Genomic DNA, 25,165 nt, shown 5'->3' on the forward strand with positions numbered 1-25,165 from the left:
AGTGTGTACCAGGCTTTTTTGTAGATTAATATTTTCATATGAAGAATATTTAAAACCATAGCTTGATAGTGATTTTTGGTTTTAAATTCCAAATATATTTTTTTAAATTTGAGTGGGTTCACAGGGATTGTGTTATTAAACCATTCTCTTATAGTGCGGAAAATCCCTGCCAGCTGAGATTAATGTCCTTGCACGCATTTTGTACGTTTCTGGATAACTTTGAACTTAATCCACCCCTTATTAGTGCAGGTGAGAAGTTCAAGGAGCTGACTGCCAAGAAACCACTTAGAAGAGAGATAACAGTATCACAGCTGATACAGGGGATGGACATCAGAATCGCCATGTATTTGTCTGCTGTATATTTTCATATATTCTTCCAAACTTTACACACCACTTCTTTTTCCTGTATTTCTTTTCTTTTCAATATGATCTTATCCTAAGTGCTGACAACTATCTGCTTCAATAGCTTACTTCACTGTAAGCTAAAGGTACAATGTACTTCCAAGGTGGTGCTTGGCACTTTGTGATTGGATTTATATAATGCTCACATTGGTTGTCTCTTTCCTTTTCCACAGTGTCTGTAGCTGACAAACTGAATACCATCATTGCCATTTACCTGTTTCTTCTATTCAAGCTTTTTGAATATTTGCAGCATATCAATTGCTCTACAGTATGCTCTCTATTGTTTGGATTTAATACTTCTGTTTCCTATAGCTTTTGACACTGCGTTCTCAGGGATGGACTAACACAGTTAAAAGTGCAAAGTAGTTCATTGCTAGTAATTGATCTGAACTAAAATATTGTCTCAAACTCCAGTACCTGAAAACATGTGTAGATTCCATGCTTTTGGGGGTTTTGCAGGCCATTTTATTTCACGCCTTACTGTTCCTTCCAAGTCAACACAGTTTTGCTTCAGAAGGCCTATTTTACTTAGTCCCAAATTTAATTGTAATCTGTTGTGGTATGTTCTTGTTTTTTCTAATTACACATTTGATACAACTAATTTTTGTGAAAACTACTTTTTGTGCACTGTCTTTGAAAACAAAAGAAGGCTCACCATTTTTTCTTGCTTTGCAACAGCGTTTAATATATATCTCGATAACTTTGCTGCACAAACAATGGAAAAAAAGACAGATAATAATAACAATGTATTTTAGACTTCTAAAATGCAGGAGAAAGATTTTGATATGTTGATTAATGGAAGTTAGGTGACTTTACCAAGAACTGAAAACAAGCATAAAACTTAAACATTTGATCGCCTTTTAATGTTCAGGAAATAAAAAGCTTGATTGTGATTTTGTTTGTTTTTAAGTAGGGGCTGATGAAAAACAAAGTATAGTGTGAACCTGAAATAGTGAGCATGTTTTTTATTTGAATTAGCAGTAAATGGTTTTATCACTGAACAGCTTTTTCAAGGAAATAGGGGTTTACATCCTTATTTTCTTGTTTTTTCCAAATAGGTACAGGTATCTCAAAACACACTACAGACTTTACTACATCAGGACACGTGATACAGCTGTCTTTGGATAGACAAGTAGATATCTTTGTGAATGGTAGATACAGTACTGCAGGTGGGAAATGGAGTCACAGAGAGGTTGAGTGCTTGGGTTTTAAGTGGTGATGTGACTCTTCACTGTGGTGGTTGGTAAGAGATGGCATAGAAATCCTGCCAGCTGGTGCAGGGCTGTAACTGTAATGTGAACTGATTGGGTTGTGCAGATGATGTGCTGATTGTTTCTACTCAGCTATTTGGTATTTTAAGGTTTTAGGCTGCATGGTGTTTGCATCATGTGAGGAATGTAACGTTCCTTTTTGTTGCTTTCAGCTTGCAGACAGTAGGCTGCATGCCACCTCCTGTGTCTTCTGCAGTGATTTTAACCAAAGCTGTTGGTGGAAATGAGGTGAGTTTTTGTTTTGTTCTTGAAAGCTTTTTATAAACAGAAGGTTAAACAAATATTTATTTATGATGAGCTTGTGTAGCAAAACACTGACTGCAATGTGATGCTGTTGTGGACTGTAAAAACCTTTAGAATTAAAGCTTGAGTTTTGTGTTGGACAAGGGAAATAGTGTTATCTGCTGGTATAGTTCAAACTGAAAGAAGCTCAGTTTTCTGAGGTGATAGCAAAGTTTCTGATAGAAACTGGTGTTAGGAAATTTCTGCTTGTTGCTGTACTGTAATTCCTAACCACGTAATGTTCACATGCTGTGTACTGGTTATCTTATAGACCATTAGCTTTGTGGTGAAGAATTGCCCTTGCAGAGATCCTTTGGATGGTGTTTAGTGTTAAGAGGCCCCTTAGTGGGAGTTCCTCAAGCTTCAAGCTGCAAATGTAGCAAGTAATGATGGAGACACAAAAAATAATTTAATTATTATATTATTTGTGACTGCATGGAATGAAAATTCTGGGAATGAGGAATTCTCTGAAAGTGATAGAACACAAAGTTCTCAACAGGTAGGAAATGCCAGAATTGAAGTTGTTTGTGCAAACTCAGTTTGGTCACGTTATATTTTCTGCCTTATAAATGGCATATATCGATGTCATTTCAGACTCTTCCTTTATCCACAAAACACTTGCTATTTTCAGGAAGACCAGGTAGATAGCATTTAAGAAATAAATCCAGGTCTGCTAATTAATGAGGTGGTTTCCTTTAGATCTGCTTCCTCATAACTGCTGAAGGTGGATGAGACCTAGTAGGTGAGGAAGGGAGAGAATAACACTAAAATAAATTGGTTTTAAGGCTAGGGCTGCTGGGATGCTGTTCTGGCAGGTTAGAGCCAAATCTTAATTCAGCCACACGACTCCTGTGTGAGGTTGGGTGAGTCACTTCAACCACATTTTTTAAGTATGGCCATTAGTTGTGTACTTCTCATTTTCTGAGTTCAGACTCTTGGGACCGATTAATGTCAGCTTTGAAAACACATGATAGCATTGAAATAGATTGAAGTTGTACTTTGTACTGACAAAGTGCTGTTTAATTGCTCTATCCTCTGAAGAGAGACCCAAAGCATCTCAAGTCAAGCGTCTCTAATTACGGGCAATCCTGATGCACATCACTGTCTCCCAGCTTGCTACCTGAAAACAAGAATCATAAAATTGTCTGATGGAGGTGCTGTGGAGTAATTAGTTATTATAAGGAAATAATTCAGGTCCATAATAGTGATTAACAGAGAAATGAGAAGTTTCCTAGTTATGATTCTAGATGTAAGGTGCTGTAAAATATACAAAGATGCCACATAGTGAACAGTGAGGATGAAATGAAGTATTGAACGAGTGCTTGTTCAGTGTTAGCACTGTCTGTCCTATCCTTAGAACAAGGAAAAGATCCTCTAGAAAAAAAGGTGTGATTGGTTAGTCGAAAGCAATATCGTACAGCATTTGTGTTCAGGAGTGAGAGAGGTACTTTAGTTTCTTGACCATTAGAGTTTACCTTTTGATGGTAGTATTATCTGGGGTGGTGGTGGTGTGTGTATTTTATACCAGCTCAAAAACAGAAACTTTCTATCATGGGAGGCTTGTGTAAGTAATTGTATAAATCACTGACAAAGTAAGCTTGAATTTCTAATTCTTCTGTACCAAACTGGTGTTGGAGGAATGTAAAAATGCGTACCTTGTTAGTGATTTTTACAGATAGCTACTGACAGTGGAGATAGTGAATCAAGAATTGGGTCTTGGGAACTGAGAGTTCTCAGTCAGGCTCTGCAAAGGTATGCAAAAGAGAAACACCTTTAAACACACTCTGCATAGACAAAGTGTGTGGCGAATTTATTACCAAACTTAAGCAAGTTTCCAGTGCAAACATATTTTTGGAATTTGATGCTTCTTTGTGTCCTGGTTTTGGCTGGGGTAGTTATTTTTCTTCCTAGTAGCTGGTACAGTGCTGTGTTTTGGATTTAGCATGAGAATAATGTGATAGCACACTGATGTTTTGGTTGTTGCTAAGCAGTGCTTATACTAAGTCAAGGACTTTTCAGCTTCCCATGCTCTGCCAGCGAGGAGGTGAGGCAGAAACTGGGAGGGAGCATAGCCAGGACAGCTGACCCAAACTGGCCAAGGGGATATTCCATACCCATATAAATGGGGGGCAGTTGGCTAGGGGACCGTGATCGCTGCTCGGGGATGGGCTGGGCATCGGTCAGCGGGTGGTGAGCAGTTGCATCGCTTGTTTTTCCTGGGTTTTGTTTCTTTCTCTCTTTTTTGTTGTTTTCCTTTTCATTACAAATTATTATTATTGTTATTATTATGTTATTTTATTTCAATCATTAAACTGTCTTTATCTGAACCTGTGAGTTTTTTACTCTTTACTTTTACACTTCTAATTCCCTCCCCCATCCCACCGGGGTGGGAGGGTGAGTGAACAGCTGTGCAGTGCTTGGTTGCTGGCTGGGGTTAAACCATGACACTCTGTCAGTCAGACGATTGTTATTTTTTCTTCTGAAGAACAGCAAATCACATCCCTCGTGCTAGGGGAGAAGACCCTCTCGCATCTCTCCTTGCCAAAGTTCACCTAAGCTCTTATTGATATATGTCTCTTTCTAACATGAGCAGAAAAATGCATTTTTCCTGTTTTAATTTAAATCCATTCTAATATATGAAGAATTTAAACCTGGGAGTCAACTGGAACCTACAAGTGATCGTACTGTGAGAGCATTTGTTCATAATAATGTCTCTTAAACTGCTTTTGCCTCATCAAGTGTGTATCCCTTACCTGGAGAAATTGATTTGTCTGAGGGTGTAATCTACACTGCATAATGGAATATGAAGATAAATGAGCTTGCTCAGAAGCAATATAGTGAGGGAGCTCCATATGAGCTAATCAGTGTGAGAAGTGTCCTGCTGCTGTAGAGTACAGGCACACCCTCAATAATTGCTCTGAAGGCCTCTTTGGATTTCTTGGAACACAGCACATGAGAGCTGTGGTAGTTGACTGTGTAAGGACAGGACAGAGGGTTTTAGGTTTTCTTTATCCAAGTAGAAGTGACTGTTGGAGGTCAGTTTGGGCCTGGGTTATTCTCAAAGAAATACCAGGTACTATGGCATGATAGAAGTAGTACTCACTTGTGGCTGAAGAAACACAGATTCTAGTTTTAGCTCTGTCACTAACCTGTTGGGTAAAACAGAATGGGGTGTTGTGTCTTTGGGGTTAGCAGTAATGGATAATGGCAACTTTGTGAAGTGTTTGAAGATCTGTGCTGAAAAGCCTTATGTAAGAGCTATACTTTACTGTTCTGGGACAGGGTGATGAAGTATTTGGTCAAGTGCTTGGAAAGGGTCTACATCATTAGAAGCTACTTGGTTGGGGGTTTTTGCTCCATATCAATTGGAAAATTTGGTTGGGAGATGATAAAAGGAAGACACATTTGTTGATCTTACGAGGATCTGTGGTTTTTTTTTAATTGATACATACCTGAGGACACAAGATAAAATGTTTCACTGTTGTTGGCTAAGGGAGGTGTGGTCACCAAATTCCGATTAAACTGTGTTCATCATTGAAAAAGTTAGTGTTCTGGGATTGTAATCACAAACCCACGTAAGCTATAAATCTTTATTATTTAACTGTCAGTGTCAAATAACTATACAATCTACCATTGTTTGTTTTACTGATGGTTCAAACATATGGTATATCAAAAAAAAGTGAGTCTCAGCTTTAAGTCCTCTTGATCTGTGTATAAGAATACAACAGCTGAACAGTTACTCAAGAGTGCAACTGTGAAATTGTCCAAAGAAAAAAAAATTTGCCTTCTTATATATCGTTTGACCACCAACCCTGTGATCTATACTGCTTTTACATTTCTAGTCTTAGCATCTGTTAGGTGTGCCTTCCAAACTCTACCACATTAGCCCTTTGTGTTACTTTGCAGTATGCCTGGTAGAGGAGCAGGTAGGGGCTGGTTTTGATGGCTGGGGCATTCCAGAGGAAATGACTCTTTATCAAAAGCCATTTGCCAGCAGTAGCCTTCCATTAATAAGGGAAGACAATCAAGCCACTTAGCACCTTTGTTTTCTGTAGCTGTGGCATTATGGTGGGGAGAAGCGTTATATTTGGAAGCCAAAAGGCTTCCAAATCTTTTGGTGTTTGAGGGTGAAAATTAACATCTTCACCTATCTCTGATGAGTAAGTGGTTTGGTGTCTTGTTTTAGGGGTCTGGAGGGAGCCTTCTTCACAAGTCGTAGGCATTATAGGGGGAAAAGGTCTCTAGAGCTTTGTAAGAAAGAAATGGAAAGACAGCAGAGGGATAATCAGACTGAAAACCAGGAGCAGATTTTGTAGGGGTATTGGGTTCTTTTTCCTGTAATCAATGGAAGAGAAATCCAATGTTGGCTTTAGCAGAGTGGAAGAACAAAAGATTCTAGCTGCAAAGAAAATAATGGAGTGACAAGTTCACTCTCAGTACTGCTTTTTACATGAGACTTAAGACAGACTTTTCAAATCTCATTTCCTTACGTATTGCCATGGGTGGCAGTGGCAGCAGCAGAGGTGTTTAGCTGTCCGAGACAGTGTGTCTGTACTACTTTAGAATAACTTGTGTACTAGTAGTGATACAGGTGCCATGTTTTGAAAATGTCTGATACGTGGCATTGTAAGATATTTACCTGTGGTTGTTGGAAGGAGATACGGTGGAGATAAAAATTTCTGTCCAAAGATGTGCCTATATTATTCAGGCTGGTGAGGAGCTAGTATCATTTTATCCAGAGAGGTGTTGGCAAATGAGAGATGTAAGCAGAGGGGAATGAAACTCTCTGTGCTCTCTGAAAATCTTGGCTTTTGGAGGAGGGGAAGATGATTTATGGCTATGCTGTCATTTATTTTGGTGGAAGTAGCTGTTCTTGATGTGATGAGCAGAAATACAACTTGTCTAGTAGGGCTACAAATTCATACCTATTGACTCTGTGACCCATCCTTAGGTTTCAACTCCTCTCCTTGGTCTCTGTATGATGTGGTTTGTTCTCTCAGCATTTCTTTCAGCTCTTCTTTCTTCTCCCTGTTTTTCCCTCTTCACCTTGATTTTTCCATCATTCCTCTTGTGATCCCTTCCTATGTGATGTTACTTCCTTTAACCCTGCAAACAACTTTCTAAAACAGCCTATTCCTAGCTTTTGTCACAAATACATTTAGTTCATTAGCAAAGCCATTTCAAGTACTGAATTTAATTTGATGCATATGAAATCCTATATGAACAAAACAATGTTCATATATACACTGGCAAAAAGTAAGGCGGGATCGCCATGAGAAATCAAAATCTAATTTTTAATTTGGTGATATTTTCTCGATTACTTGGTTGTTTTTGTCATCAGTAATATTTACAAAGTCTCTTGATTGTGAAGAGGACAGTCCATGTAGTTAAAAAAAAAAAACAAACTGGAATGAAAAACAGAAGGCTTTACTTTTGCTTCTTTGCTCTGTTTAAGCTGTGAAGGGTCAGGATTTTAATGACGTTATAGTGTCTGACAACACAGAAGGCTCTTTTGTGTCCTTTTTTTCAAAAAGTCTTGTAGTTTTTCAGTGACATTATAAAACCCATTTCTTTAAAAGTCTGCGTCTAACTATCCATTTCTGCAGGAGAGAGACAAATAAATATGTCAGCCTTTCAAGGTGCTGTAAAGACAAACCTATTAAAAGCTTGGAGATCCTCAGACAGAAATGCTGTAGAGATGCCCGATATTACTACAAAGTATTCAGAGAGCAAATGTCATATTCTCCTTAAGAATCAAAGTAATGAAGAAAAGAGATTGAAAATTAGATCTGTAAGTCTATTATCAGTTTGGGAGAAAAAACAATTTGTGATGACTTTTATGGCAGCTTAATGACATATTTTTGAAAAGTGTAACAACAGGCAAGAGCTGTGATGGAATTGTACAGATAAATCGTGGCAGACAGTTCATTTTATTGAAGAATACTTTGGCTATTTTGCTCTCATACACAACAAAGCCATTGAGGTGTTATTTGCTCAGTTAAGCTGTAGCTTGTACAAAATCTCTTAGTCAGGGCGATGTCTTATTTTTTTGCAACTTTCATGTGGATCTGCTATGCCTTTTGTAAAACAAGATGCTGCATATACAAGATAAGATTTTGAAATATGAGATAGACTATAATGAAGAAAGCTAGCAAGGTACTTATGAAATAAGATATAAAGCAAAGAAAGAGTTCTAGTATTGATTTTTAGATTTGTTGTTTGAAGCAAATGTAAAACATAAAACTGAATATAAATTTGCAAGGTCCACAGCTAGCCTTTCTGGAAAAGAATGAAGGGAGAGTAGTAACATTTTGCCAACAAATTATATGCAGTAGTTTAAACTGATATTTTAATATAAAAAGCATATGAGTACTTACTGAGAAACGAACACTGGAAAATTCCTCTGCTTGCGAGTGGTGGGTTTTTTTTAAGTAACAACAAAAAAGTGAACCCTAACGCTACTGTAAAGTCACAGGAAAGATATTGATTTCTCTAAAAATATCTGAAGTTCTCTGAACTGTGTATACATGTGCCTTAACCTTTTAAAAAACAAAATAAAATGAATAAAAAGTAGTACAAGCTCTAATGGTTCATGATCCATACCCTGATGCACCAGTGTACCAAGACTGTTTACCCTTGGAAGGTAACCCACGAACATCATGAAACAAAATTGTGTAAGATCTTCAAATAAACTATATGTGCCATGATGTCGTCTTCATGATGTCGCCTTCTATAATGTAGTTTTTTCCTCCCTAAATATAAGCAATAATTTACAGTAGTCTACATAATTACAGTCTTACATAATTTACAGTGTCTAAAATTTTATTTTCAAATTGTACTTAAAATATTTCTAGGTTTTCTTGATGAAAGGGTAAGTAATTTAATTCTATTGTTTTTAAATTTGATACTGTAAAAGGAAAAAACATATAATGAAAAAATATTTTGTTTTAATTTCCTAAGTAATAAATTTTGTCTGCCTACACAGGTGAAATAGTTCAAAATGAAAATGTAACTAATTCTACCATTAGATACCACACTGAAGTCTCTAGGAAATGTATGTGGATATCAGAGATATCAGAGGACAAATTTAGGGAAGATGTCTGTACTTCACATGTACAAATACAAAGAATTAACCGTATCAGCATAAGCCTTGTATGTACATAGGAGCTGTTGTGCTATTAAATTCATCCACTCTATTCTAGTATTACAGTCTAATTTTTTATGTATCCTAAGAGTTTACTTTTCTTTTATCATTACTGTGTTTTGAGCAGATGGTTTTTATTGAACTATTTATTGACACTTAGGGTTTTCTCCTTCCCTGAGTGGTGAGTGCATTTTATATCCATCAATGCATAGGAGTAGCCCAAATTATTACCTACAATATGAATTTCATCACTATAATGTGTCCCAGTCACGCAGCTCCATTAGATATCTCTAGAGCTCCTCATCATCTTCTCAGGTCTTCTATAACCCAAAGCAGTTGTGGAGTCTTCTGGGTTTTTTCCCTCTCCCACTGTTCTCCTTTAATTTTTCACTAGTAGTTCTGATACAGATCCACTGTTAAAACTGTTCAGAATGGAAGAAATTTTCGAAGGCATTCAGCTCTGCTCTTAGTTCAGTGGAAGCAAATTCAGGCTAACAGTGAGGCTTTCGAAATCCCTGTATTCAAGCAGTTCACCCCCAAACTCCTTACTTCAGTTAGTACAAAGCTTCAGATTATCCCAACACCTTTGAAAAGCAGGTGATTTACTACCCTGAGGTATCAGTGGTTGAGTCAGACTTGTGATAAAAGATGTAATTTTGACCGTGGTTACCAGTGCCTCTAATTCAGGGTCTTTCATATGGCTCCTCAGGTGTCCAGTAGAAAAAGCCCCTCTCCTACACTCCTGGAAGCATAAGAGACTGGGGAGGTGCAAGAAAGTGTGTTAAATACCTGAACTGCCAACTTTATTGCTAGATGTGCGACACGGAACTTGCAGCCTTGCACATGTTCAGCCTTCCCAAGTCTGGGGTGTTTGTAGCAGCCCTGCCATAATCTAGAATGTTGTAAACAAGTCTGTTTAAATTACGCTAAACTGCTTGGGCTGTGGCTGAGAACTACCTGGAGTCATCATAGCCTTGTGTTTTTTCAACTGTTTGCCCAGCTGTCCTAGATCTGACTTTAACAAGAGTGTTTTCAGAGGCTTTGCTGTTGCTGTTCTGCAGCACTTGCCTGGGGAGACCAGTTTTTTGTCTGCTATGGGACATTCAGTGACCCTGAAAGCTGTTTGTGGCATAAAGAAGCCAGAACAGAAGAGACTTGCTCTCATGCTTGACAAAAATGGCCTTTTAAAGTAAGGTGATTTTATGTTTGTCTTGGTCTGCAGGTTAATTCAGTGTAAAATTACAGTGTGCAAGAGCTTCCTTTATTTAGCAGGGAATGCTGTATGAAATGCCTTGCCTATGCAAAGCAAGCATTTTTAACTGAACAAATCTGTAATATTTCTGTTAAAATATTTGCAGAGAGCTGTCTACTAGCCCCCTAAAATTCAGCTTCTCTATTCTCTGATGTTTAATCTTTATGGCTGTTTGAAAAAGATTGCAGATATGTTATCGTGAGGGAAATGTGTTATCTGCTCTTCCCCCCCCTCAGTCTTGAAATGAAAGGCTGTATTTTGGAAAGCAGTGACGACTGGAAACATTATTCTGAAGATGACAGCTTCAAAAACTTAGAAGTGGTTTGTTTGCAGTGGAGTTCCTTCTGCAGTCTTAATTCGGCTGAATGCCTTGCACGATGCCAGCATTCACTGTGTCAGGGTCGTTGTCTAATGCTTTCTTTTGGCAGAGTAGTGCAGTTGTTTGCTGGCACTGAAATCCAGCGACATGCTTCTGGTTCTGCTGCCCCTCACCTGTTGGCTTACAAAGCAAGTGCTAATTTAGTATTATTTTTAATAGTAAGTGAAGTGCTTAATCATTGCATATGTTAAGATTGGTGTTAAATCATTGATACTGCAGAAGAGAAGCTGTTCAGCTTTGTCTGTTGCTTGTAGGTGGTTTGTTTTCTACCACGAACAATGAAGATGGTTCCTTTGACATCTGTTCACGTGTTCACCTGTCTCTGTGGACCTAGACCCTCTTACACAAAGGAATACTACTGCACATGGTTTAGAATGGCTGTTGGTGGCCCCAACGTTGTGACTGGAATGAAAACATGTATTTATAAAAGTAACAAAACCTAATATGCAACAGTACTGATTGTCAAAAATGGAATTAATTCAGTATTTCTTTCTAAAAAGAACATTTGGAATGATAATGTGTAAAGCATTGCTAACATCTTGAAATCTGAAAAATACCTTTACATATGACTGTTTGCAGCTCACTGCAGAGAAATCAAAATTAAACATGTTTACTGAGAAGACAAAAATGCCGTGAAGGAATATCTTCAGTGGGTTTAGTCAAGGAGAGCATTACTGTTCTTGCAGTGTGTGAGTTCTGAATGCTGGCTTGTAAAGAGATAATGCTACATTGTTTCTCCTTTCTTAAATTTGTCCTTTGTGTGTTAAAATCAAAGCTTCAGAGTATTTCACTTGGAGAAAGTTTTTGTTTCTATCCAAGCACGTTTTTACCTGGTATGAATATATTTGCTTAGTGGCTAATGGTAATATATAGGAAAGGAAATAATCAGGCTTGCAAATTTAGTATTTCTGTAATTTTTCTTTAGCTCTCTTTCTGCGTGTGCAATATTAAGTTCTGACTTGTGGAAATCATAGCTATAAAACATGAAGCCAGATTTTCAGTTATAATTACTATTATCTTTAAATGTCATTATTTTCAAGGAAATTAAATTGATTTTTATTATCCTTTTTTATCATTATGATTATGGAGGAACATCTTGAAGTTTTTTGTATTCTAAATTGTTTGTCAGGTGATTATTCAATACATTTTAAAAAAAAGTGTCTTACATTCTGTGAGGAAAACCTCATCTGTGTGAAGAGAGAGAACAAATTTCTAGATTCTTTTATTTATATAAAAATAAACAAGTATTTCCAGTTTGTATTTTTCTGTTAAAACTGACTTTTTGTTCATCTGTTAATTAGAGCATTTGGCAAAAAATGTGGAGACCAGTAAAGCAGCAAATTTTCTCTGATTTCAAAGCATTATTTAAACTCCAGTTTCTGGAAAATATTGGACCTATTATGAAGCCTGAAAACAGCAAGCTGCTGGTAAACTACTTCTGGACATGTGCCTTTTCTTCAACATGCCTCCTGGGAACCCTTTTTCAGACACGCACTCCCCACAGCTGGGTGCTTTCCTTGCTCAGCTAGGGTTTTTGCAGGCATTCCCTTGTGCAGATGGCCTCTTCCATCTGAAATCCACTACTTCTCTTGCCACTTCTGAATTAACAAGGATGGAGGGAAAACAACACCACTCGGAGTAGCCGTAGCAGAGGCTTATACTCTTGTACTCATGTGGGAAGCCCCTGTGAGAAGAAGGTGGCATTTAGGGAGCTTTGAGGGGCAGGAGACTGGCAAAGGAGCATTAGTGCGCTCACTTTGCTATAGGTACCCTAAAAGAGCAACAGCCCCTGGTTATTCATCTGTGTGATGGGGGAGAAGTTTTACCATTAAATATAATCTTTGCCAACCCATTCAGTATCTCACTATATATATCCCCACCACAAGCCACATTTCCAGACCGTTTGCTTCTCTGGCATTTTGGGTCCCTGGCCCCTGTCAAGGTCCACACTGTCTGCCTCCAAATCCTGCCCATCCTCAGACCCTCGTACGCATCCCCAGGGCATTGGCACCAACTGCCTGGTCGCTCAGCGAGACAGCGCGAGGCAGAGGCGGGTGGGACATGGTAGGAGCCATGGCCATGCTTGGCAGTACGTTATCATTCACTGATGTGCACTTAACGCTGTGAGACAGTAATGTACCTTTTGACTAGGGCTGCAAGCCAGTGCTTGAATTTAAGGTACATAACACTTCTGAAGGAATTTTCCCCAAGATTCAGGGGAACAAAAATTTTGCGTTATATTGAGGTGGATACAGTAGTTCTGACTTCATCTATTTATTTTTAATAATAAAGGGACGTTTAGTATGAAATACATGAGCAAACAAAGAAGCTAGTGTGCTGCCTATCAGCAAAGAAGTCAGCAGCTGTAGGCTGACTAGGTAGTGTAATGCAGCAATTCTGGTAATTATGTGGCACATAAACTGAAGAGAATATTGCTGTACTTGAACTTAATTGTGTTGGATTTGGTGAGTCCAGAGCAACAGTGTATTTCCTGAATTGGTTTGTGAGTTTACATGTATTACTTCTTCCATGAAATTTTGAAACTTCCTGTTCTAGCAGGTATTGTGGATTATTGCAGCAAGATTCCCAAAATGTTGAATTTCTAGCGTGTGGATGACTTTGCTTAGCTAGGCCTTTTTGTTGTTATAATTGTAATGATCTAAATAAATTTTGTTTGTTTGATATTGTTGCAAAACGTCCATAATGTATATGGGGATGTATACTTTGATACATACTGTGTGAGTGTTTCAGCTCCAACTGCATATCCAAAACCTTTTAAAAGGAAATCTCAATGAGCCCCATGGGGCAAAGTAAATTATTACATGTGGTGAACTCTTAAGTCATAGACCAAGGTCATGGCAGTGAGAGTGTATTTCAAAAAGGTTTTATCTGTGCTTGGAAAGCAAATGAAATCTCTCATCATTAACTTTAGAATTATAGTTATAAGAGGATTTTCACTAGAGGTGAAAGATCAAGTTCATGGCGGACGTAATGGAGTCTGAAAAGTTATTTCTGAGACATAATACTAGGGCATGAAACATTCACTGAGGCTTTCACATTATCGATGGGGAGTTTACAGCCTCTAATCCGGATACTGAAGAGCAGAATCCTTGTAATTATTGCTGTCTATTGTGGCTTTATTTCAACCTTTTTAGAAAAAAAAAAAAAAAAAATTTTTTTTTTGTAATACTATAAAGAGTGTTAGAAAAAATTTCCTAGCTTTTCAATTACGTCAGTCTCTGTTATAGCATACAGGCAATACCTTCTTTAGTTAATAACAATAATCCTTCTATAGAAATATAATTTAGTAAACTTAAACCATCTTCAGTCCCTAATGAAATAATCAAAGCGCATGTGCACGCAATGATACGGTGTCTCTGTGCTTGTTTTGTTGATAGTTCATGTAAACCAGAAAGAACAAACGTTAAAGGGAAACGGGGCAGAAAAGCATAAGCAAAACTAAGGTTTTTAGTGACCCAGACTATTATCCTGTCAGTGGAAATGGATATACATTTTTCTGTTTATTCAACAGACTTTTATATCTTGCTAGACTTTGCATGTGTGCATGCATGCATTTCAGTGGTACCAGTAAGCAATAGAAATCTGCTCAATAGCAGATCTGAACTCTGTGTCTGCATCTTGGGAATGGTTTTGCAAATAGCCCTGCTAATAACAGCACTCTCTTGTTCACAGAGCTCACAGTGCTCAATCTGTTTGCTTGTAGAGGTGTTGAAATTTGCCAGTGACGTGCTGCATTTAAAAATAGAGTATTAAACAACCATTGGCAAAAATGAATCCCTTCATATTTGTGCTTTCACTGTCATGAAGGTTATTACATTTACAGGAAAGTTTCAGCTGTTGTGATTTTATTCAGAAGAGTCTGTTTAGTCCTGTTTTTATGCTATTTCACTGGTAGGTAAAGTGTAAGGTTTTGGGGTTTCGTTTTCTTAAACCCTTCCAGCTACTTCCAGAAGCGGTATTTGTTAAAAGGTGCATTTGTTCCCCAAGTCACAACTACAAATAACAAATACGTATATATTTTTGGCAAATGATATTTTAATTTTGTTGAAAATATAAAAAATATAAACTAATTCTACAGTAAGAAGATTTTATAACTGGAACAAGAGAAAGTCCGCTCTGAGAGTGGCTGTCAGGTTTTATTCTACTTAAGCAAAGTACTTTGTTTCAAAATGAATGTGTTTTTAGGGAAACTTTTCATATATTCAATGTATGTGATTTCTTAAAAGTCCTATGACAAGAGGAAGCATAAGTTAGATTGATAGGTTACCTGTAAATCAAGAAATGACGACTTTGAAGTTGGACATAAAAATTTCAGTTCTGCTCTATGGCTGTGTTTTATGCTTCTGTTTTAAAATGGCATGTGATCATGCTATTTAGAAAATACATCCTATAACTTTTTTTGTAATGTTGATGTCGTGTGTTATCTCAAAAATACTTGCTGTACTTCCATTATCCAAACGGTTCAGAATATCTGTATTGAGTGAGAGTTTCTGTATAAGTTATGTTCTCTAAGGTGTATATGTTAATAATTTAGTCAATGGTCTCTCTTATACGTTTTCTCTTCAACCGGCAGCGCACCCTCTTTTGCACAGTTGTGAGGCATTTCCGTTTCTAAGCATAGTCACAAATGCCTGTGACCTATTGATACTAGGATGGTTTTGCTGTTTGTACCACCCATGTCGATAACTCCTGCATGGCTTGATTCTCTGCAATTTGTGATCTGAGAAACTCAAAATAATAGATGCTATTTGTAAGTATGGAATACCCAGAAAAATACGCAGTATTCTAAAGTGCAGTCCTCAAATCCCATCTGAAAATGAGTCACTCTGAGGCATCTCTGCTTCATAAGGGGTCTGCTGTCATGACCCCTTGAGTGACAAATGCCTATGTTGCTACATTTGGTTTTTTGAACCTTCCTGATACTCCCAGCAGATAAAACTCAGAGCAGACATCTTCTGCAAATAACAAAATAGCTATGTTGTAACCTTGATTTCTTTGTTTTAGTTGATTTCTTGGAATTTTCTTTTTCAATTTTCTTTAAATTTAGAGCATTGGATTGAAATCAGTTCAGTTTTACAGGCAACAATTTTCTCTCTTTTTAGATATATATAAATTCAAAAAGGTAGCCCCTCCACTAGTTCTGATCTACATCGGTTTATGTAAATATGAAGTCCCAGAACATAAGGACACTTTATAACCCAGGTATTTTGTGAGTCTGACAGCTGAGCTCTCTCCAAGTTGCGCAGTGAGATTCAGATGCGCATTTTTGTCTTCAGAGTGTGTAAAATTTCTTTCTTGTTGCCTTAGCAGTATAGTTATGTTTACCACCCTCTCAATTCTTCCTCCCTCTGCTATTTTTGCATGATATATGTCACTGTGCCCATTGTGTAAGTATCCTGTCATGTCTCTAAGTGATCACATTGATTTTAATTTCCCTCCTTTTTCAAATCACCAGCCAGTTCCAGCATGTTGTTTGTCATCTTCCTTAATAATACAAAATCACACTGAAATTTGCAGTAGTCTTCTGTTTCCCAGACTACCTGGTTTTAGTGGAAGTCAGTGCTTCTGACTTCCAAGAGATTATTTTACTCAGGGAAATCACTTGTTATGCTAACCTATCATCCAGTGTCTTGTGAGGTAGATGGCTCGTTTAGACAGCTCAATGCTTCCAGCAGGCTATGTTCATGGTTTCTTTATCAGCTCTTGTGAGGGTTTTTTTTTAATTTTATTTTGTGAGTGGTGGGAGGCAACAGTCTCTTTTCATACTCTCTAATAAATTTTTACAACCTAATGCAGGTCTGCCATGAAAGAAAATTTTAAGGTTTCCTGTCTTTCAGGCTTCAAGATCCTTCTAAATTCTGTGATGCAAGGCAATGGAAAATTTTGTTTTGTCAGGTTATTTCCTCCTGTAGAGCATACTGTAATATGCTGAGACTTTATTCTGAGCCACGTCTCTTCTTAGATGTTTTTACAGAACTAGAAATAGTTGAATTCAGTTTTCCTGCTAATTACCACATGCCAGCTGCTACCAGCAAAAGAACCACCTGTGCTGCTAGCGAGGGTACCTGGAAACTTGGGTATGGTTCTTCTCTTTTATCCTAGTGTAAATCAGATAATCTTCTGTTAAAATCAAAGCAGTGGACTGAGTAAGTATATGTAAGAGTCACAAATGAAAATTGGGTCTATATGTTTCGTATTAGGTGGATTCAAGGAGCAGCTGGTCTCCTTATGCAAAAGTGTGCAGTTGACATAAAATGCTGAAGTAGATACATAAGTACAATACTGCATTTTACATATACACATACAGTGCATGTCCACTGTTCTCCTAGGTTAATTACTGTCTTTTTGAAAATATGGTCTTTGTTTCAAATAAATGAAACTGCCTGTAAATTTAAAATAGAAAAGTGAAGACAAGTATCAGCATTGTTCATGCTGTAAAAGCTTCTAAAGATGGAGCTTTATTTGTGGGTTAAGTGTATGTCATTATCTTGAAGTTAGAGTAATCGTACTTATCTTTCTTTAGGAAGTGTGTTCATCAGGAAACATCACTAAGCTCTCCCTCTGCTATCTCCTTATGCAGATATTACAGGAGTATAAAGTAATTTTATTAGCTGACGACCTGTTTAATTACAAGATAAGAAAAAGCTTCGTGCAATGGAGGAAATGTGGAGTTCTTCCATGTGCCTTCAGAAGCCTATTTCTTCCAGCCTTCCCAGGAGGTAAAGGCAGCCTCCAAAACCCAGGAGAATTTCATCAAAGTAGTTTATGGATGTTTTCTCCTAGGTTTGTTCATACATACAGAAATAAAATATCTAAATCATGAAGAGCTGCCTATTATACATATGGTCAGCAATGAACTGTAGACCTATACTGTTAAATGTCCTAGATTAGGAAAGAAGAATGAAGATTTGACAGTTGTATATCCAGCCTTTCATATATATATGTATGTATGTTGAAATCAGGAGTCCTAGTTAGAATTTAGTACTTGGGCAGGATTGATGGTTCTGCAGTGAGATCAATGTTTGAACTATGTAATTTACAATATTGTTCATATAACTGTATTTGTTATAGACTGACTAGATTCTTGGAGGAGTTCAAGGTGTTGTTATTAATGTCCGAAATGTTTTTCCTCTCTCTGTTCCACTGTAATGACAGATACATGGGAGCTATTTCATTCAATTTCCAAATTAGGAGAAGTGTTAACACAGACTTTGTTTGAAGACCTTTTTCCTCTGAGTTTGTTTTCATATCTGATTTGCCTTTGTATAGATATATTGGCATTCCTGTCATGCCACAGTGCTCACTTCTTCCAGCTGTTGAGTTTTTGGAGAATGGCTGTGGGGAGTTTTATTTACTGTTAGAAAACCTCACTGAATAGCTGTAATTTTGTAATAGATAGTGCAAGGCAGCATTAGCTACCAATGTTTGGATACCCATAGAACATAAATCAATACTTAGAGTAAACAGAGAGGTATTTATGTTCTGAAGCATTTGGTTATTTGCTGTTGGAGTCCTGGTGATGGCTATGGCTTTGAAAATAAGTCTGTAATATGTATGCCCAAGCTGTAACTGTGGTATTTAAGACAATCCTATAAAAATGTGCTTTTTAGACACTGAGGAACATTTTTTAGAACCTATATCTATATCCTCTGTATTTTTCTATCTTTAATATGTACAATTAGTGTGGGGTTTGTTTGCTTTGTTAACTGTTTGTTTCTTCTGTGTTCTATGAAGTAGAGTTTGTATGTTCATATATAGCGTATTGGTTGTTGTTGATTTAAAAGGAGAAGGGGAAAGGTAAGTGTGTGAGATGCACCGTTCAAATTCTATGGCAGGTGAAGACAGAGGGTGTATAATTAAGCATCTACAGTGCTTAAAATACAAAAATTAAAATTCTGCCTAGCCTTAATTTCATTTTTACTGTTACTGGTATTAATTCCATCTCCACTGATACAATCACGTGCTATTTCTTAAACACATTAGTTTGACCTGTTCCTATCTTACAATACTGTTCTTATTACACTGCAATCGGGATCGTTCTGCAGTAGAGGATGTATTAATAAATACAATACAAGTTTTTAGTGTGGTGGTATGGAATGTTTTATGACTTTCTCTTGTTTCTGTTGTGTAAAGCTGCTTGCAAGCTGCAGCAGTCACAGAAGTCATCAATTAAACCATAACAAGCTGATATCATAGTAAAGCTTTTAAGAGAAACATTTATTGAGCACGTATTGTATATCGAGAGCGTATGAAACAGTTTGTGCTGTCCTGGTGCTGCCAGTGTTTTAAAATGTAATTGTTTGGATTAACCCACGTTCCCTCTAACAACATGCCTGCTTGGTGAGAAAGCAAAGGAGAATTTGCTAGATTCGATTCAGAAAAACATTGCATAACATCTTTCTGAATATCTCGGAAGTATGCTGAATTGTTCAGGTTTTTATTACTCTTGGTATGATGTAATTAAAGCTAGTGAAGCCAGGTTGTTTTCTTTATCCAACTGTTACAGTGCATTGGGAAACTGCTAAAATACATTGGGGTAACTTTTTAGTATCATTTCTCCCACTGAGAGGGGAATGTTGTGGCTGGTGGAAAGCAGGATAGCTGTGGTGTGAGAAATATGAAGAAAAAGAAAGTAGGACACTCTGTAACAGCATGATCCCTAGTAAAGTTTAGTACACAATTTTCCAACTGCTTCTGCCTGTAGCACTTCTAAAAGGTTTTGGCAAGGATTTGTTTTCTTTAGGAGCTGGTGTGATATGGCAGATTATTCAGAGATTTCTCCAAAGCTCTGTTCTGAACACTTTGAAAATATCCTGAAATAAAGCAAAGTTAAATCATAGGGGCTTGCCCTTAGAAGAAGATTAGAATCTGAATTTATTTAGCGTCCATTCTTTTTAACTTGCTCTTGCCAATAGAAGGGAAGAAAATGTTGATTTGAAATAAAAATGACACCCACACAGAAGTGATCTCTTCCTTACTGCTATTGTTATGTACCAATAACAATAAATTGTTATTTGTGTTTTAAAAACAATGCTGCTTGGAAGTACACGGCTGGGATAATGTTCACAGTACGGGCGTGCTTACTGCCCTCAGAAAAATACACATGAGATTTTTATTTCTTCCAGGTCTAGGTGTCCTTGTTCTTTCTGTTGCTGAGTGCAGGCAGTAAGAGAGCACTGCTGTAGGAAGGATGTCGGACCATTGGTATAGGAAAATTGCCTTCTCCTGCAGGGCTGCCTGCAACAGTTCTTGTCCAGCTGCCAGTGTTGCATCTGGTGTAACCTGTAGTGGTTTGCGGAGGATGGGAATCTGGCGGACCAGATTTTGTGGCAAAACCCAGGTAGCCTCTGGTGGTAGGAGAGCCTGGCCTTAGGATTAAACCTTCCTTTCTCTGTGTTTGCAGCCCACCTTACCCCTGTGGGCTCAGCGCATTGTGAGCTGCCCTGTTTCTAAGCCCAGAGCAGCCACTTCGGCACTTGGCTGAATCTGTTGCAATTGTCAGAGGGTCATACTTCGGGGGTAATGCTGCTGCTGGCAGCTAAAACCTATGAATTGGTCAAAAACAGAGTACTTGGATGGCGGAGTAGGTTTTTTTGTAGGCTTTTAAAAACATTGTTTGATCATGCAGTGTGCTGACCTTTCAATAAAATCTTCATTAAATCCACCCATTCCTTGCAGTTTTTTTGCTTCTGTTTGCCTTTGTCACATGTTCTTTCCTGGATTATCATTCATGAGATTCTCCAAAGAGATTAACAGTTCCTTAAAACAGGATCATGTACATTCTGGTGTTCTGCGTGAAAGCGGAGCTCGAGAGCAGGGAAGCCACAGGATCCCTATAGAAATTTGAAGACAATTTTGATACTCTAGTCCACTCAAAAATCTGCTGATACAGTAATGTTTTTTCCCTTGCCAGGACCCTCCTTGCCTGGTGTCATTTCTTGAGCTCTCCTGGGATGAGATTAGTCTAAAACAACAAAGTAGCCAGATGTCTGGTTCTGAGAGAGTCCCAGAGGCCAGGGTATAGTAGGCAACAGTAATCGCTTGGGGCTGAAGATCAAAGATACCTGAGAATTACTTATGGGCACATACTATGTGTTATTCCTATTATTAACAGTCTGAGAAAATTTGTATCCCTAATTAACCCTTTTGTTGGTTAAATTTTCTTGCCAGTACAGTCCTGTCTGTAATAGCAGTACCAAAAACCCCAAATAGTTACATAAGTACGTTAGCTAAAAAAAAAATAATTTAAAAAGACAATGCTCTCATAGTAGCAAATTTATGTAACCCGTCCAGATCCTTTTTATCATGGTAATTTGTCAGAAATGAACATGATTTCTTTTTGTTTACTCTGCCATCCTCAGGGCTGGTGTTATTCCTATCCAGAACTGTGTCAATAAGAATAGTTAACTTGTCAGGGCAGTGGTCTTAGTTCATTTCTTCCTAATCTAAAATGAATTAGAATCTAATCCCAGAGGCAGGGTGTCTGCACATCACTCCTTTTTCCCATATTGATATTTCTAAATAATGCTAATTAATATTTTTAGTGATCAACACTTGTTTTCATTATGTACTCTGAAATAACAAACTAGGATTTTAAGTGCTGTCTTTGAATAGCGCTTTTAGAATGAGTGGCTCCTGGAGAGAGAGAAAAACCTGATTGTAGCTTTCTGTCCTTTTTTTTGTTTTTCCCCCTTATCCTCCAGATGAAAATATCAAGGTTGAGTGAGATGTCTGTTTTGCTAAATGATAACATTGTCTGCCATTGTACAACTGGAGACTTGGAACAATTTTTCCTAGCTTTTGAATAATAAGATGTGGTTATGAGAGATACCTGTTGTTTGCTATGACTGCTACAATTTTGTTTTCTTTAATATGATATAACATTAATGAGTGTTAAACACTGCATCTGTATGTTTGGGAGGATGTGAGTTTCTGGTCACACTGAAATTCTTTGCAGCTTATCGCTTATTACATGTGTTTAACAATTCTAAGAGACATTTTTGAGTGAGTAATGAGTGAGTAAAACATCCCTGGAGTGATTTAAAGGACTGAATTGATGTATCTGTTTCAATATTGACAGTCTCTCTTCAAAACATGTTATTCGAGCAAGAAACACCAAAAGCTGACCTGCCTGAAAGGGTATTGTGTTTTTTGCATTTTCACTTTTGGCACAAGTATGCCTGCTGCCTGCATCTTCCAACGATGGCACGACTGCTGCTCTATTGTCCCCGCTCCTGTTCAGTTACATACTTCATCAGTCTTGCTCTACACCCAAAGGGGTGTTTAAAAAAATCAGCATCTAAAGAAATGTGAGGCAAAGTTTTCTGGCGATGCAGGGTTATTTAACCTTTCAGGCCCTATGGCTGTCAGCAGGTTTGACTGATCATCTGATTAATATTACAAACCTCATTAAAATTTTCATACGATAGAAATAGGAACTGTGCTTCTCAGAGACGGAAGGGAAGGAGGAGCTGTGTTGGAGTGGTTCACGGGCACGAAATAGCTGTGTCTGTATGGGTGTTCGCACTCTGGATTTTGAATTTTGTTGCCATTCATGTGCCATAATCCAGGCACAGGGAGCTCACTGTAACTGCTTGGGAGCCACATGCTGCTCAAAAGATTCTAGCTGGCTATCCTAACATAAAGAAACCAGCTCTTCATAACGTTTGGGTTCTGTTTCGTGCAACCCTTGTGGGTTGGTTTTTTTTCTTAATGTTTCTTCTTAGTTGTTCCTCTGGGAGGTGTTGCAGCCGTTTTCATTGCCTGCATTGCTCTGTTGAAGGTCACAGTCAAAACTGGAATAGGTAAAATTCAAGTGTCCATGAAGTCGTATCTGCAGAGGCCAGTATGACCTTCTTTCAAGTTACTTCATGCAGGCAGCAAGGTGCTTCCCATGAAGGTGTTGAATCTGTAGCTGAGGTTTTGGGCGAGCATGACTAGCTGGATTTGCAACATACCTGAGACAGAAATGCCTTCCACTTCATTCTCTTTTGTTATCTGCCTATAGCTCTTGGAAACCATGCCACAGCTACTGCTGACAAGTGAGAATGACGTAGTCAGCAAATACTAGATTAGTGTATGGAAGTAGAAGCACTACCATCTCCATCTTTGTTTTCAGGCTGGTAAAACTCCTACATAACTTTTGATCACTAGTACCACCTCTCCAGTTCAAGTAAAAACGTAACTGGATTTGATGTGAGGTGGGAGGTTCAAATGTAGTACAGGAACAGAGAAAAGCACTGCAGAACTACTTTTCCCTGGCAGATGCCAGCTACTTTTTATATTGAGGGATGAAGTCATGAGACGCCAGTGGTTATTAAACCAGTAATTGGAGTTTGGAACTGGTGAAATTATTGATATCTTCTGCAGTTAGGTTGCCCCCCAGTTTCTTGTTCTGTACCATAAAATGTTGTAAAGATGTATAAAACAATTCTTTATTTGGACTTGGGGAAAAACATGCTTTAGAGCAATTTAGGTGCTTGAGTAGAATCAGAAATAGGTGTAAATACCTTACACCAGCTGAATAAATTTGAGTACATTAAGGTATTATATTGCATATTAATGAACACTGCTTCATTCTGGGTACTTCCATTGCAAAGAGAGTCCTTATGAATTTGAAATTACTTTTGTAAAGGAAAAAACATACACGCTAAAGAGACTGCCCCCTACATATCTGTGGGAGCAGTGTTCTCTAGCTAGGGCTGATGAGCATCTAGGGGTTACAGGGTCGTATTTGTTCTGCTGGCACAGCTATGTATGGAAGAAAACAGTTGTCCATTGCACTAATGCGCTCCTCTCTGGTTAAGGATAAAACCATAGGAACTGTGCTATCAAGGAGCAAGGGCTGTACAAGTAGTCAGGAAGAGTCTTGCAAAAGAAAAGGAAATTGTGGTTGAATTGAAGGGTAAATTGTGAAGGAAATTAAAATACATCATCAGCATGGACCTCATAGTTTGTCACTTCAAGGAAATATGTTTTTTTATTTTTAATGGTGATGTTGGCATATGAAATATATTTTAAACAACATGTATATGTTTTGCTCCCTAGTGCAACTTTTATATCTAGAAATTTCAGGAGCGTTCACTATTTTAAAGAGCTCATCACAACTGGAGCACGTCCTGTATCAGCAGCTTCCCTGTTACTTAACTGAGCCATCGTAATGTTCTGACCTTGGGCTGTGTAAAATAAAATTAAAAATATCTCCTATTGACTTGAGACATGGGTCTGATCTAAAGGTTATGCCATGAAATAAATAGAAAAATATGTATTTCTAGTCACAAGTTGATTTCTGATCATGTGTTCCATTCACATCATTTGAATTTATAAGAAAAATGATGAAAGTTACTAACATTGCAGCTTTCTGGTGTCCACTGGCAACATGTCTGTAAGCACAAAGCATTCACCACTAACAGCAAAAGCTACTTGATGTCTTGATTATACTCAAATTCTTGGCAGAGAATTCTTGCTGTTAAATTTATGGTTTTCCAGTATGTCCGGTACCGCTTGTGTTACTTCAGTTTGTGGAGTTTTTGACCTATAATTTGGAGAAGGAACTTAATTAGAACAAACCTCTAGAAGACTATGAGCATTCAAGGGATCTTTCTTCTAATCTCTTGTAATTAAAAATGTCAGCTCCTTTTTGTGGTTTATGGATAACCAAAGTCATTTATATTTAAAGGTGTTGAAGGAGAAAAGCTGCAACTAATGTTCCAAGTGCTATTCAATTTTACATCATCGATGTGATGGTAATTGGTTTGTGGGGCAAAGGAGACGATTGGAAGGATAACGAGATAGTTGACAAAGCTCTTCCGCTCTAAATTGCAGGTCCTAAAAGCCTAAGTCAAGTCATAGTAGATATATGAGCTTGTGGCTGTGTCAGAAGACTCTTGACTATATTAAAATATTTTGCAAACCCCTAGGTTATCCTAGTGTTTTACTGGTGACCCTTGTGACCTAGAATAAATTCAACACAAAGGGCTATTTTTAACTGCGCCCCCCTTCCCAGTTTGGAGGGGCATGCTGCTAACAAGTTATCATGACTGTGGTGGCAGAAGAGGATGTGTACGTTGTGAAAATTAATTGCTTGTAAGCAGTTTTTTTAAAAAAATGTGTCATGATTTTCATAATGTGTAGTTTTTGTTACCATTATGTAGTTGAGGAATATTAATAGGCAGAACTCCGTAACAGTTGCTTTCTAAAATATTTAAATTATATAGGTGTCATTATTTTACGTGGTCTTTCTCTGACAGACTATTGTGACATGGATTACTGCACATTACACTTCTTTGTACTGATAATATAACAACCAAGCATTTAAAATAAAATATGAAATTGCTTCTGAATACTTCTTTCTTTGAGAGGGCTAGAGAAATGAAAATTAATGAGGTTAGGGAAATTTTGCTTCACAAGCGATC

The 25,165-nt window shown here is 37.7% G+C and overlaps 1 protein-coding gene across 6 annotated transcripts in view; it reads left to right on the plus strand.

Annotated features, from left to right (window-relative positions):
* The window catches only part of SLC10A7 (solute carrier family 10 member 7), a 152,518-nt gene that overhangs the window by 11,459 nt on the left and 115,894 nt on the right, over positions 1–25,165 (plus strand). For 5 of the 6 annotated variants that reach the window (XR_012660231.1, XM_075090440.1, XM_075090437.1 and 2 more), the window contains one exon: positions 1,826–1,901. Coding sequence is in view for 5 of the 6 variants with exons in the window: in XM_075090440.1 (XP_074946541.1) it covers positions 1,826–1,901 (76 nt within the window). In the remaining variant the exon portion in view is untranslated. Of the gene's footprint in view, positions 1–1,825; positions 1,902–10,984; positions 11,987–25,165 lie in introns of those variants that run through there. The other variant, XM_075090441.1, reaches the window with a different exon arrangement.

The sequence above is a fragment of the Phalacrocorax aristotelis genome, chromosome 4 (assembly GCF_949628215.1).
Source record: "Phalacrocorax aristotelis chromosome 4, bGulAri2.1, whole genome shotgun sequence".
NCBI classification, from domain to species: domain Eukaryota; kingdom Metazoa; phylum Chordata; class Aves; order Suliformes; family Phalacrocoracidae; genus Phalacrocorax; species Phalacrocorax aristotelis.